The sequence below is a fragment of the Mytilus trossulus genome, chromosome 11, assembly GCF_036588685.1.
Source record: "Mytilus trossulus isolate FHL-02 chromosome 11, PNRI_Mtr1.1.1.hap1, whole genome shotgun sequence".
NCBI lineage: Eukaryota > Metazoa > Mollusca > Bivalvia > Mytilida > Mytilidae > Mytilus > Mytilus trossulus.
The window spans coordinates 47,960,253-47,976,215 of NC_086383.1; the positions used below are offsets into that span (position 1 = coordinate 47,960,253).

The following is a 15,963-nucleotide window of genomic DNA, read 5'->3' on the forward strand; positions in this document are numbered from 1 at the left end:
GAACAAAGAATTATTTCAAAAGACCAGTTCTTGCACACTGGTAGAAAGTTTTAATCGCATTGTATGCCATGGTATCAAATTCTGCTCTTTTGCTCTCCATGATATAATTCCAAACCAAAGTAAAAATTTGCCGGCTGTTTGAACACCATTTTAAAAAAGCAAAATTACACAAAAGTACGAGCAACCAAGATTGGATGAATACATATGGCTTAAAACATGGATTCAGATTGGCATTCGCAAAATAGGTTAATGAATAAACATAGTATTTTAATTTTAGATTAACAAGGAACGCTCAAATACGAAAATTGAGGAACTTAAATGAACCAACAATGACAGATAATTATGAACATTTGTTTCATCCTAATTTCTAAATATACATTAATGGAAAATTTAACGAAGTTACGAGCCGTATTGTCACTATCAAATAAAAGTAAACTTGGTTAACGTCCATTCAAGTTTCAAGAAAAATAGGATGAGGTTCTATTCCATGTATTCCGACCGTCAAAGTTTTAGATAAAAGTTTTCTTTGACGGTTTTCCAATGGTTCATGATTCATTCCTGTTACGGAATGGAGTGGAATTGACGTCTGTTGCAGTGACAGTCATGGGACAACCAAATGGGATATTGATTTAAAATTAATGTCATCCCAAATAAAATAATAGCGAAGCCCTTATTTTGTCAAATTGTTTAATAAAAACTGTTGTGAATTAGTTTTAGTTTCAGTTTAGCACTTTATCACTTTTATTTGTTTAACGTTTTACCGCCATTTACGTAACAATAGGCCCGCAACGTCGTCACTTGGCGACGTCTCTCTTGTATATTATAGACTAGTAAAGCATACGAAACATTGAAGACGCTTTTGTGTTTACTTATATCGATACGTTCAAAACATACGCTTTTGTGTTTACTTATATCGATACGTTCAAAACAAAAACAGTCAATAATGAACAAATTAGTCAGTATCTTGTGGTAATAAACAGCTGGATCACATTTCAAATGTAAATTAATTGGCATATTTTGACAGATAATTTATAGATAGGAAATGACCACCACAACAATCAATCATGATAAATTTATGATTAACTGGACTTACAGCAGATTGGGAAAGGTAAAACTTTCAGTAAAGCAATAAGATTTATAATTTCCGGAAAGTTATTACATAGAAAGAAGTACTAACAGATTTATTGATAATGTCATTAATAAAAATTATTTCAAAATGGTGCATATGATGGTTATCAATTTAACAAGTTATGATCAAGATTTCTTTTCCAGTAAAACTATACAAATTCTTGGTTATGGTATATTTTCATTTTGATAAAAACTGGACAACATTTTTTAGTGAAAAAGTATTCAACTCAGTTGCTCGCTTCTTTTTCCTACCCATAAAGAAAACTGAAAAGAATTTGAACATATAAAATTGGGCCTTTCACGTTGAATAGTGCATGTAATACCTATATGTCCATTCAAGTAATTATAAAATGTATAGTGTGGTTTTTTTAGGGGGGGGAGACCACAAGTTAAGAATGGTAAAGAGAGTATTTTAATTTATTTGAAATAATCATTTTTGTCCTGCCTGTAACATTTCCAGCGATTACTTTCTTGTGAGCTTAATAATAATATAAAGGCAAATACATAAATCTGTGGTGATGAAACAGTAGTTTTACAATATGAGTTAAGGTTGAAACTTTTTCTTTTCTTTAATACCTTCATACTAGAAAAGCTATGTATGTAACTCTTTGTGTACACATACAAAATATTAACTTTTTACTCCTAAATTTCCTTTAACAGTAAAACTAATAAAAAGAAATGTTCTTTAGAGAAAAGACATGTATGAGAATACAGAAATATTCTGAAATTTTATTTACAATAGCTAGATTTAATTACAACGCTTTTGAAGCAAAAGTTACATAGATATTATACCATGGTTAGGCAAAACGGTATGGTGGCCGTAATGACTGGGATGGCTACTGTTTCTGGAGCTCAGACTTTCACTGTCTGTAGTAGTACTTCCTTCAACCGCGTACATACCATCCCAGCATTTGCATTGTTCTTCAAGGAAACACATGAAAACGGCAACAATTATTCCGCGGGAAAACATAACCAACACCAACAAGTACGACAGTGATTCTGTCAACGGTGATTGGGAACACGACAAATAAATAATGTATGCCCCGGTCATAAAACACATAGTTGCAAACATTTTGTATCCACTTTGTTTGATGTTAGTTAGTTCAACTGCAAGATCTTTGTTTTCACTGTACTTTCTTTGCATTTCCCACTCTTTGTACCTCAATAGAAAGCTCAGAATGCACAACCACGTAAATAACAGAAATATAACGATTGATCCTTGTATGATCCAAAAACTTGATGTCATTCGTGCGATGTAAAGTTCTCCATCCCAGCATGACAAATTCCCACCAAGAACAGTGACACTTAACCAGGTTATAGTCACGACAGTTGGCATAAACCATCCCAGCAAGCACATGACATAGTACATCCGGTTTTCAACAACAACACCTTTAAACGTCAACATAAACGAAATACCTATCATCAAAAACCAGGAGAAAATTGCAGTAGACAATAGTGTCAACAAAACACCAAACGACACACAAGTTTCAATGTCTCGAATTATGGCGTCAGAGTGGAAAACACGACCAATTCGCACGATCAATTCCAGAACGTCGTGGAAAATAAAGGCTGCGAACAGATTTCTATAAAATCTTGTTCTTGTCGATTGAATTGCATTGTTACAACATGTAATTCCAAGGGAAGCCAAAATCAATATCAAAGAAAGTACTAAAAGCGCAGCTCCAAAAATATCGGCTCCGTTATGTGGTATAGACAATGCGCCGACGCTAACTGATGCGCTCTCAGAAACGTTCATGATATTGTCTGACGTATTTTTCACAGTTTCGTAAATGACACCAATGCACTCACTGTAATTTGTCCAGCCGGGTTCAAATTCTTCCGGAAATGTTTCTTTCCCAGGGTGTATTCCGATCCAGTTCCCATCAAGTCCGCACTCTTTGGACGCATATGACTGTCTTTCCAATCCAGTTTCATGTTTTCCAGGACATGGAAGTTTTGTAATTGATCCAATTAAAGTTGGAGGCCAACACAATATTGTATCCCATGTTGCATTACAGAATAAATTACTCGGAACGGTCAGAGCATCTCCCTGGCTATCAAGACATTCCATCAAGGTAGAAGGAAATTTTTCGAATTTTACCATTGTCCTCTGCAAAGTTACAATTTATTCTTTGAAAACCAAACAAATGCTAAATCCAAAATAATTCAAAATGTCTTTCATATTGATAATGTTTGAATAGACTTTACGTTTTATAAATATTTAATTAATTTTTCCACCCTCTGCTCTATTCCTTGCATAACTTTGAACTAACTCAGCATGTGATGTTGAACGTTATGAAAATGTTTCATTACGAGAGGCGTGGCTAAAGTGGAAAATTATCAAACTCCGATTAGCAGAGAGAATTTGATCTCTGGATAAAAGTTGAAACAACGATAATTAATGACAGCGCAGAGTTCCTGGTGGTTTGTTTATTTCACTATCAATCAAAAGGGTTAAAGTTTTTGTGATTAGAAATTAGCATTAATTGACCGATGTCGTTATAAAATCAACACGTGACAGGATAGCAGGCGTTACAGTGACATATACATTGAAGGTTATCATATATTCTATTGCAAGATCACCCAAGTTAACAAGAGGTTGTTGTAGAGCGCCGGACGGTTAAGTTGGAGTGCGTGTGGCTTATTCGTTAGTTTTCTACGTTGTGTCATGTGTACTATTGTATGTTTGTTTGTCTTTTTCATTTTTCGCAATTACGTTGTCAGTTTACATGGTTTATTTTCGATTTATGAGTTTGACTGTCCCTCTTTGAACAAATTATGCTGCTGAACCTTTTAGAGATATCGTGGTTTTTATTTAAACTTTCGTATGTTTACCTTGTTTTGTATAAATTTTTAAACTTTAAATGTTGTTGATATTGTTAATTGGTTAATTTGTTTACATACTAGCCGACTACCACTTAAGTTAAACGGTTCCTGAACACACAAATCATACAACAAACTGACTTAATGAAGGTATCATAAAACGACTATGATTCAGGGGTGGATCCAGCCGTTTTAAAAAGGGGGTTCCCAACCCAGGACAAAAGGGAGGGTCCAACTATATGTCTCCATTCAAATTCATTGATTGCCAAAAAAAAGGGGGGTCCAACCCCCGGCCCCCCTTTCCTGGATCCGCCAATGATGATTGCATGTTTAAGTATTTCTTTTCTATATATAGTTTGTGTATTTATGTATATGTTTTTGTTTTGTTTTGACATAACTCATTGTTATATTTAAAAAATAAGAATAAAACATTTTATTTTCCTATTAAAATCATATCAATCAACTGATAATATAGACTATAATACAATATTTTTTATTTTCCAAAATTAAAGGGCCCATTAAGAGCATAGCATTAATTACAACATGACATAAACATTACAGAGTGATTAAAGAAACATAACATAATAATTCAAATGCATGAAGAAATGATAGTACTTTGTCACGTCTTGTGGTTATTACTTTTATTATTAACCTGTTCATTGCATCGCATTTAGTGTACACGTATAATTTTATGTAAATGTGATTTGAGTTCGATGCTAATTTTATCAGCTTTCGTGATTCTTTTGCACCTCAAATATCAAGAGTTACATCAAAACATATAATATCATGAGAAAGTTAGTAAACCCTCCCCTATTCAGTTTAGAGACTAAGGGACAAGTACTTATTGACCACCTGTGTAGAAGTTACTGTTATCTAAACAATAAACAATTATAATCCTCTAAAAATGTCAAGGGTTGTAGCCACATAATCTTCATCAACAGAAACTGATATTTAACACATGTTTACAGTCACTGAGTTATAAATAATGAAATATAATCCAAACATCAAGGAATGTACACATAAAAATTATTGTTTTTCATATCCAAGCAGTGCATTAGTCTTCTGTCATGTCATCAAATTTTTTCTGTTTATCTTTCCTGAAAAATAAATATAAAACATTTGAAAATATGAATTCTAAATATACAGAAAATGATTTGTTATACAAGTCCTAATTATTTCAATTTTTTTTAATTGGCATCAAGCATCACTGACGATTCTTTAATTATCTAAATAAATCTATTGCATTTAATACTATGTGCATCTTAAATGGTTTATTATGCTGTTAATTCCTGTGTTCTTCTTTATTATTTATTTTATTTTTTACCTTAATTATAAACAATTCAATTAAAAAAAATCAAGGGTCTTAAACTATAACTATAGCAAATTTATACAATAAAAATAAAACAATTAGTAACCTCTTTTTTTGATAATTTAAGCATGTTGAAAGGGAAAGGAATGCTAATTTATTATATTTGAATATATACTGAAATTAGAGTTAAACATAGTATGGTGATCAATAAACAATTACAATAATATACCTTGGAGTAGACATCTTTGGTCTACACTTTGACTTTCTCAGTTTAGTTGGTGTTCCATGGTTTGATCGTGGTCTCTTCTTGGCAGTCTTCATCAAAGATTTAATGGCATCATCAGACAGTTCTAGTATTTCCTTACATATTTTTGCATCTGTTAACACTGGTATTCATTTCACTCTAATTTATGGACTAAATAGTGTTAGATATAGATTAAATTCTCATCGCACAACCTTATCTTTTCATCATTTTTGTCAATATATCTTTTTATTATAAATAAAGCTGTCATATCCTGTCAACAGACCTGAACGAGTTGCTCTTTTCACATGTCCAACGCCTTGTCTGTGGTGTAATAAATCAGATAGGATACAAAGTTTCGTGCTAATTTGATAGACGTTTTGTAGTGTTCTGTACAGCTATTTCTGAAATTCTGACTGGGGCAGTTTTAATTGTGAATATAAAAAAGAAGATGTGGTATAATTCCTAATGAGACAACCCTTCACAAGAGACCAAAAGCCACATAATTTAACAGCCATAGGACACCGTATGGCCTTCAACAAAGAGTATTTAAAGGTCAATACCGCATAGTTTCGATATCACATATGTAAAACAATTTAAACTAGAAAACTATAACGGCCTAATTAATGATCATGAACAAAAACCAGCGAAACAAAAATAAATGTAACACAGGTTCCTGACATGTGAGAGGCACATACATACAAAATGTTGCAGGGTTATACATGTGAGCGGGATTCTAACAAGCCCCCCTTATCTGGGATAGTTTTTAACAATTCACCATGAAAACTACCTACATGTATAACAAGAGCGCACACACTGAAATGTCTCGCCTTCTTTACTAATCATTGATATTATGTTAATAGTCCTAATAATAAAGCTTTTTTTACAACTGTCACATAAACTTAACATCAACCAAGAAAACTAAACATTGACCTTTGAACCATGAGAATGAGGTCAAGGGGAAAAAAACATGCCAGGTAGGCATGTACAGCTAACAATTCTTCCATACAACAAATAAAATTGACTTATTGCTTATAGTTTAAGAAAAACAGACCAAAACACAAAAGCTTAACACTGAGCAATGAACCGTAAAAAATGAGGTCAAGGTCAAATAAAACATGCGCGACTGACATGTAGATCATAAAATATTTCCATACAACAAATATAGTTGACCCATTGCATATCGTATTAGAAAAAAAGGCCAAAACTCAAAAACTTAACTTTGACCACTGAACCATGAAAATGAGGTCAAGGTCATATGACACCTGCCAGGTAGACCCATACACCTTACAACCATTCCATACACAAAATATAGAAGACCTATTGCATACAGTATAAGAAAAACAGACCAAAACACAAAATTTTAACTATAACCACTGAACCATGAAAATGAGGTCAAGGTCAGATGACACCTGCCAGTTGGACATGTACGCCTTACAGTGCTTCCATACACCGAATATACTAGGCCTATTGCTTATGGTATCTCAGATATGGACTTGATCACCAAAACTTAACCTTGTTCACTGATCCATGAAATGAGGTCGCGGTCAAGTGAAAACTGTATGACGGGCAAGAGGACCTTACAAGGTACGCACATACCAAATATAGCTATCCTATTACTTATAATAAGAGAGAATTTAACATTACAAAAAATCTTAACTTTTTTTTCAAGTAGTCACTGAACCATGAAAATGAGGTCAAGGACATTGGACATGTGACTGACGGAAACTTCGTAACATGAGGCATCCACATACAAAGTATGAAGCAACCAGGTCTCCCACCTTCTAAAATAATAAGCTTTTAAGAAGTGAGCTAATACCGCCGCCGCTGCTGGATCACTATCCCTATGTCGAGCTTTCTGCGACAAAAGTCGCAGGCTCGACAAAAAACAGTTGAAAAGACTAAACCCCTAAAATGAATACAAATATAACAGAGTGGCGTGGCCGGGTACTTATTTATCCCAATATCAAAAAGAAACTAAGCGCATATCTGAGAGTACTCGAAGTTATTTACAATGCAGCTGATTTAAAGCCAATAACAACTTATAATAAAAAGATCATGTGTCTAAGAAAAATGATTTAAATAAAATAAAACAAAAGTTTATCGTCGTTACCAAGGATTTGTAGTCTTACTATACAAATGCTTGTCGTTACTATGATCTCGGGACTATGATATATCCCTTTATTCATTCTTTTCTTGGTTTTCGGCTTATATAAGTTAACATGCAGTTAATCATAGAGAAGGTGTTTTCGGTTTTGGATTATTACTGTACAATCTTGAGGTTTTAATTCAATTATAAAAGTTTAACCAACTATCTATTTCAAATGTATGTATTTGTTTTTGTTTTACATAAATGCTGGTTTTTCATCAACAATTTTGATATCCCTTGGTATCTATGTATTTCTTTAGTTTTAACTTTTTTAAATAAATAAAATAATTTTTTGTTTCGCTATCTTTTTTTCCTTGTTGTGTATGAAAATTCATGTCATCTTTTTAGATTTTTTTTGTTCTGTATAATAAAACACTGAAATCACTGGTTATGAGTGTTATGCGGCACGTTTGCTGTCTTTTTGATACTAACTATTGCCCTCGGCTTCTCCTCGAGTATCGTTGGTATCTCAAGGACAGCAGACTTGCTACTACCCTTATAACCAGTCAATATTGGTATTTAGTGTTACATGGCTAGCCTATCGTCATTATCAAACCAGCGAACGTGACCGGTACGCACTGTATTATTTTGTATCTTCTAATACACATCGTCAAGGATTTTCTAAAATATTTTACCATTGTACACACAAAGCATCTAATTATACATTATTCCTACCAAATTTACACCCGTCCAAAACAAAATGGTTCGTACAAACCAGACCGTCATAATTTAAAGCAATAATTAAGGTATATATCTTTTATCAGCTGTAAAATATTTGATAAAGTGTTTTCTGCATACATGACATGAAAAGAACATGATAATAGATAGTGCACAGCTGAGTATGAGAAGGTGACCATTAGAAAGATCTTGTCTGTCTTTAGAATGAATGATTGAAAGTGTGAGGTGCCTATAGACTTCCTAAAAGGATTCAAAGTTCATCGAGCATTATTAATATTTGATTGTAAATAAAAGAACTGTTGACTTGTCACAACCTTTGTACGGTTACATTTTCAGTAAACAACATTTCCTGTATGTATAGACATGAATAGGTAACCATATTTGTAGTCTAAATTTCAATAAAAATTCATCCCAGACAACAGATAATTAACCAGAATCAGTACTTGTAAAACTTACAGGCATAAAACTTATACAAAAGAGGGGCGAAAGAAACCAGTGGACAGTCTAACTCATAGATCGAAAATAAACTGATTACGCCATGGCTAAAGATGAAACAGTACTTGCATAAAATTTGATATAAAACTTCTTCTTTCTTTTTTCAAACACTGAGTCCTTGTGATCTATTTAAGATGCCCGTATATGAGAACAGGTAAGAAATATTGATTTCAGATGTCTGATCATTGAGGTATGTGTGCATCGCTGAGGCAGTTTCCAATCGCTAAGACATCTGTACATCGATAGTTGAGACATTTGTCCATCGATAGTTGAGACATTTGCACATCGATAGTTGAAGCATTTGTCCATCGATAGTTGAGACATTGGCACATCGATAGTTGAGACATTTGTACATCGATAGTTGAGACATTTGTACATCGATAGTTGAGACATTTGTACATCGATAGTTTAGGCATCTGTATATCGATAGTTGAGACATTAGAACATCGATAGTTGAGACATTTGTACATCGATAGTTGAGACATTTGTACATCGATAGCTGAGACATTTGTCCGTCGATGGTTGGTAACATCTGTACATCGATAGATGAGACATTTGTTTATCGATAGTTGGTCCAGTGATGTTTGGTGACATTTGTCCATCGACGGTTTGTGACATTTGTACATTGATGGTTGGTGACATTTGTTCATCGATGGTTGGTGACATTTGGCCATCGATGGTTGATGGCATTTGGTCATCGATGTTTGATGACATTTGTCCATCGTTCAATCATTTGCGCATAATAGTTGAACCATTTTCTAATCGTTGAGACATTTTTTCCTATCGTAGTCGTGCACGTGGCTCTTTTGAGATCTCTATATATATGAAATGGATATGAACTCTGCTTTGTCCTAGGCTGAACCGGTGAGTAGGATTTGGAATGTGTGCTAGTTTAGTAGGTAATAGTAAGCATGAAGAGTTAGTACTTTATCCAAGACTTTCTTCTAGCAAACGTATATTTTTTTTATATCTTTTTGTTAAAAAAATAAAGGAAAGGAAAGTACTAGTATGGGATTTACACATAAAAAGATCTTTACGTTTAACACCCTCGTTCATGTATACTTGTATGTCCGTCATATTTGATATGATTGTTCCGTTATATTTTACCCTTTCATCCTGCATTATCGGCGTCTTTGTGAATGATGTGCAGCCGTATCTATCGGATTTAATTATATATCTACATAATGGCAATAAATCATATTCTTTCGCGCCTGAAATATTTACTGAATGGTACAGAAATTTATAAACGATAACTTGCTGACCCCTTCTTTTGATTTCGTTTATTATCGAATTGGCAAGATTAAAGTGGTGCATGGTGTCAAAAGAATTTTGATAATAAGGCGTATAATGTTGATACTAGTGAAATAAATGATAAAAAGAAAACAAAAGAAACAACAAATGAATTGTTTGTGATAATTACTGCCCACTCACTAGAACATGTTTTAGAGAATAGGCATATTAAAGTTCTAAAACGTATCTCAAGTCAAAAGTGCAAATACATTTTGAAACGTTGAATTCACTGATATATCAGTAAAACACATACAAAAGGAATGTTCCCATGTCCATTTATCCTCAATGTATCAAAATATACTCCGTGTGTTTCTATAAGACAGGGCAGTCAATATTGGTTCCTAGTTTGCTTCTCGAATACTTTCTTTTTTATTTATTTTCATTTCATGTAAAACTGTTCTTCGCCTTGCAATGATGTAACATTTTTATGTCTTGCTTTAACATAAAACACTAACGGACAATCATTCGTTTTCATGCCGTTCATTTTTAGCTCACATGGCGTCGTCGTCGTTAACTTTTTACATTTTGAACTTTTTCTAGAGAACCACTGAATGGAATGAAATCAAACATGGCATGAATGTTCCTTATGAGGTGCTGACCAAGTGTTGTTACTTTGTAGCCGATCCATCATCCAAGATGGCCGCCAGCAGGGGGACTTAGTTTAACATAGGACCCTATGGGAAATTCATACACATGACTTCTTTTAGAGAACCACTGAAGGGAATGAAACCAAACGTGGCATGAATGTTCCTTGTGAGGTGCTGACACAGTGTTGTTACTTTGTAGCCGATCCAACATCCAAGATGGCCGCCACCAGGGGGACTTAGTTTAACATAGGACCCTATGGGAAATGCATTCAAATGACTTCTTTTAGAGAACCACTGACTGGAATAATACAAAACATAGCATGAATGTTCCTTATGAGGGGCTGACCAAGTGTTGTTAATTTGTAGCAGATCCATCTTTAAAGATGACCGCCAGTGGGGGACTTTTGAATGATATCAAACATAGCCTGAATGTTACTTACCTTATGAGGTTGTGTTGTTACTTTTAGCCATATTTTATATTTTATTAATATGATTTCAAAAACCCAAGTAGAATCAGGTGAGCGATACAGGCTCTTAAGAGCCTCTAGTTTATTTAAACCTTTGTGTCAATTACAGGCAAACATATATAACATCTTCAGCAGATGTATAAAATGTCTTATAAATGCTCATCATAAATTATATTACTAGGTAATAAATTGTTATCTGGAATATTCATGACAACGTAGTAAACTTGGTAAATAAAATAAGCTGGATTGCTTATTTTTTTTAACCCTTTTGCTATAACCTTAAGCGTTATTCTTTTGAATCATAATTATTTAAAGAAAGCATAAACAAGAAATGTAAAAAATAATGAATTGTTTTAAATTGAACTTAGAAAATCAATGAATATATATCTTTATATCTTTATATTTATTTCGTTATGATGTTTACTGCTGTGCATTTGTTATTGTTATTTATGTGTTTGTTGTTTTCTTTTTTGCCTCCTAGAGAGATTGAAGCAGAATTAAACCATCCAGAAAGCGTCTTGAGAATCGTAAACATTCCTTACGTAGAGTTCATACACTTGTTACATCAATGTATCTTTACCGAGTGATAATAACCACTTCATGTAGAAATCCCTCACGTAAATCACAAGATTGGATATTCTTTGAAGAAAGATTCGTTAAGTCAAACTTGTTATCAAATGTTGCACAACTATCTTGGCGTCTACATGGTCTGTTTCTATGTTGGCGGCAGCGTTACATTATGTTTATCTTGTCAGACGTAATTCTGACCATTTACATGTAAGATCATTACTTAATGATGTTTTTCATATATATATAAATAATAAGAAGATTTGATAGACAATGCGTGTATCTGTCGTACTTGACTTTCAGCCTATGTCGTCTGGACTTTAGCTGGCCTGGTAAAAACGAAGAATTCCAAAATAACTATATTTTATTACAACTGAGATCTCATGGCAACTGTTATAATACAATTTCAAATAAATGCATACAATATATTTCACAATATTTATAGTTCATCATACATAGATAATGTCAAGCTGGAATATATTAAATGTTTCTTTTGTTTAACGTAATACGCAAATATTCTGTTCTGGAGATCAATCCTGCATTGGTACGATTTCATTATACACGAAACAACAAATATATTTTCTCTATGTTCTGTTGCGTTGTCAAGGTAAACCAAAGTGACAAACAAAGATTTCTCTAAACTTCGTTGAATATTAAATATAACCAAATAACAGAATTAAACTTTACTACGAATAAATTATGCCGTGTCGAATTCACAAATCTCCTGTAAACAAATTTGCATGTAATAATGAAAATTAATGAAATAAATAACATTTACGGAATTTATGTTTACTGTATATTTCACTTAAAAAATCATCTATTTAATCGTAATGTAATAAACTCAAAACGCTCATTTTAAATTAATAGAACTAAATAAATAAAACTTAATTAAAAGTAAATGTGAAATGTAATTTTCATAAAAAGAATGCTTTAAAATATTAAATATGAATTACCTGGTAAAAACGAAGAATTCCAAAATAACTATATTTTATTACAACTGAGATCTCATGGCAACTGACGAATAGCCCAAAACACTAGCTTAAAAAGGTCGTTGCTCACGTGCTTAGAGATCCCAGGTTTCCTTCGTTTTACCATGGAAGTATTATATTGACAGGAACTACAACGACTTATTAGCACTTATTTATAACCCGGGGAGCTCTGTAGAAAAGATATGGAAACTGACTAATTAGTATGTTATCGTTAATAGCCCTTTGTGACCAATATAATACTTCCATGGTTTTACCAATGAAAATTCCCGTTACATAATTTCATAACTGACCACAACATTTTAATTGGTCACTCAATTTTGTCTTGTCAACCAAGCTGGCACTTTAATCTAAATTATTGATTTTCGTATACCTATGTTGCGATAATCTATGTAATTTTGACAATAGGTCTAATTGCCTATACTCTTTCTTTTATTCAAAATATAGCATGTATAATTTATGAATGAATAATTATCAATATTTGTCAAACATCTGTAAAATATATTTTCTTCTAAAAATAAAATAATTAATAAAAGAAAGTTTGCAAAGCTGTTATATTTCCTATTTTGCGAATTCGGAATTTCAAAATATATCTATAACATCTCCCCTCTGCCTTAATTGGCTTTGACCCCAAAGCCACATAACATCAACTACAAATATAAACATATAAGATTAGAAAATCATGTTAATCAATTCTATATACACTCATGAAACATATATACATTGTCACAAATAAAATGTTCTATTGTTTTCTGCTATTGTTGTGTAAGGTAGTATGCTCATTGAGCCACATTTATAGGTGCTGAATAAATGCCATTTAGTTCGAGAAAAAATATGTGAGTTTGCTGAATTCAAGCCAATATATATAAGATATTCTAAAAAAAACTCATACTCTGCAGATTATAGACATGTATTATGTGAAATCTGACAATTTGACAATTTACTAAGTTTTGTAAATACAATGATATAAATACAGTGTGGTTTAATAGTAAAATAGGATGGACACAGAGGCAGAATAAGGACTAGTACTGTAACACATGTTCTATCCACGGAATTTTTTTTTTTTTAACAAATTTGAATTTGGTTCTACATGCCGTTTGCTAGAAAAAAAATATCAACTAAACTTAACCAAAATAAAATAGTCAGTTGAATATTAGCATTCTTTTCATAAACTTGCTCAAAATTATAGAACCAATGTCTCGGAAGGAAAAGCCGTCGCGGCTTGAAAAAATAAAAGAAGGTACAAACGCACGTGTTGCTCTCTTTTGCACTGTAAAATAACAAGTGTTGCAGTAAATGTTTTTGCTTTTGAACCACAAAAATAAAAGAAAATTATCATATTATATACAAATGGATTAAAAAAACGTATTTTAACATTAGTCATGACTCTATGTAACTCTTCGCAAAAACACTGTTCATTTTGCGTGTGCACTTTCTCTTTATGCTTTGGCTTTCAGTCTGTATCATTCAAGAAAATATTAACACCATAAAAAAAAACTGGCATCAGTGAAAAGTGTCTAAGTGTCTTTTAACCTTAAAATATAGAAATGAAAAAAAAATGTGTGATGATTTGTTATATGAGCATGCGCATACTCTTAGCACTATTAAACAACAGATATAAATCTGTCAAGGGTAACAAAACACCACAATTTTGAATAAATAATTTATGGTTTTTGAAAACAATCTAAAGTTCCTAAAAGATATAGTCTCGAGAATAACACTATAAAAACAATTCAAAGACTTCAGCACTGGTGCAAAAGAAAAAAATGTGTATATGCTAATGTGCTTTAGTTATGTTTTTTTTTTTCTCTTATTTCAATGAATGAATAATACTTTAATAGTTTTGTGTGACTAGTTTTGCCGTATGCATGTTTTTCTCTTTCGTTTAGCTCCTGTATGTGTATGTGTGCTGAAATATACTCTGATTAAATGTTCTGAAACATATTCCTCTGGTTCCCATGTGGGTTTTGAGCCGTCCGCCCATTTTACAAGGAAATGTCGTCTACCTTGTAAGCGCTTTAACTTCAAAAGTTTTTCCGCTTTATAAAACTGATGATCTTCTACCTGATCATCATTACCATCAGTGGTTTCATTCTCCCTATTTTGTGCTTGAGGCACATTCTCATCACCTCGATCATGCTGATTTACTCTATCAGCATCATTAGCTTCATTTTGTACCACCTCATTGGGTTGCACCTGATGATCTCTTGGATCCTTGTAAAGGATTATTTCTTTTGCATTGATCATCGATTTTACCTCTTTATTAGTGCTGCAAATTCTTAATTTGTAAGTGTAATTTGGTCCCAACTCAGTTATGTAATAAGGCCCTTTGTACTTATCTACCAATTTCGGTGAGCGACCGACGGGAACCACATGTTGCCGAAGTAAAACTAAATCCCTTACTTTAAATTGTGGAATTTTTGAATTTCGGTCGTATCGCTCTTTAGATTTTAACTGTTTTTCTAACATATTTTTAGTGGCAAGATCTTGTGTGATCTTTAGATTTGATAGAACTTCTTCCATTTGAAGCTTGGCATCTGATGACAAATTCTGTTTGGGTGTTACAGAAGTGTCAAAAGGTAGATTCATTTCTCTACCAAACAGCAAATGAAAGGGAGAAAACTCAGTTGATTGAGTTGAAGGAGAATTGCGTAAAGCCATTAAAATTCCGGGTAATTTATCGGGCCAGTTATTTTGAGCCTTATCACAGTATGCTCTGAAAGACTTTATCAGAGTTGAGTTGCACCTTTCTACTAACCCATTTGTTTGAGGATGGTACGAGCTAGTATGATATCTTGTAACATCAAATATCTCACATAACGACAGAACTAAGTTATTCATGAAGCTTTTTCCACGATCACTAACCAGAAACCTTGCTGCGCCAAATCTAGAGAAAACCTCTTTGAACAAGACCTTTGCAACTTCAGAAGCCTCTTGTGTTTTCATAGCAAATGCTTCAACCCATTTACTACAACTATCAACCAAAACGAGCAAGTACGTTTCACCTTTGTTTGTCTTGCTCAGCTTTAAAAAATCCATATGCCATCGATCAAATGGACCTACCACTGGCATAGGATTTAAAGGTGGATTTTTGCGTGTATGGTCAACCTTAATTCGTTGACACCTGTCACAAGAAAGAACATGGTCTTTGACTGTTTGGTGCATTTTTGGCCAAAAATATTTTTGTCTCAAAGCAGCCAAAACCCTGTCCAATCCTAAGTGCGCACCACCATAATTCAAGTC

At 33.1% G+C, this 15,963-nt stretch overlaps 1 protein-coding gene and 1 long non-coding RNA gene across 2 annotated transcripts; both read right to left on the minus strand.

The window, feature by feature from the left end:
- Positions 1 to 1,835: 1,835 nt before the first annotated feature.
- On the minus strand, positions 1,836 to 3,553 carry LOC134691243 (PDF receptor-like). The gene has a single exon (XM_063551626.1). It carries the CDS (start codon positions 3,230 to 3,232, stop codon positions 1,904 to 1,906), a length of 1,329 nt encoding a protein of 442 aa, XP_063407696.1. The 5' UTR covers positions 3,233 to 3,553; the 3' UTR covers positions 1,836 to 1,903.
- Positions 3,554 to 12,080: 8,527 nt separating this feature from the next.
- LOC134690428 (uncharacterized) lies at positions 12,081 to 12,820 on the minus strand. Its single transcript, XR_010101928.1, has 2 exons — positions 12,688 to 12,820; positions 12,081 to 12,458 (listed from the first exon to the last, which is right to left on the minus strand). It is a non-coding gene; the product is annotated as an uncharacterized LOC134690428 (long non-coding RNA).
- Positions 12,821 to 15,963: the final 3,143 nt, after the last annotated feature.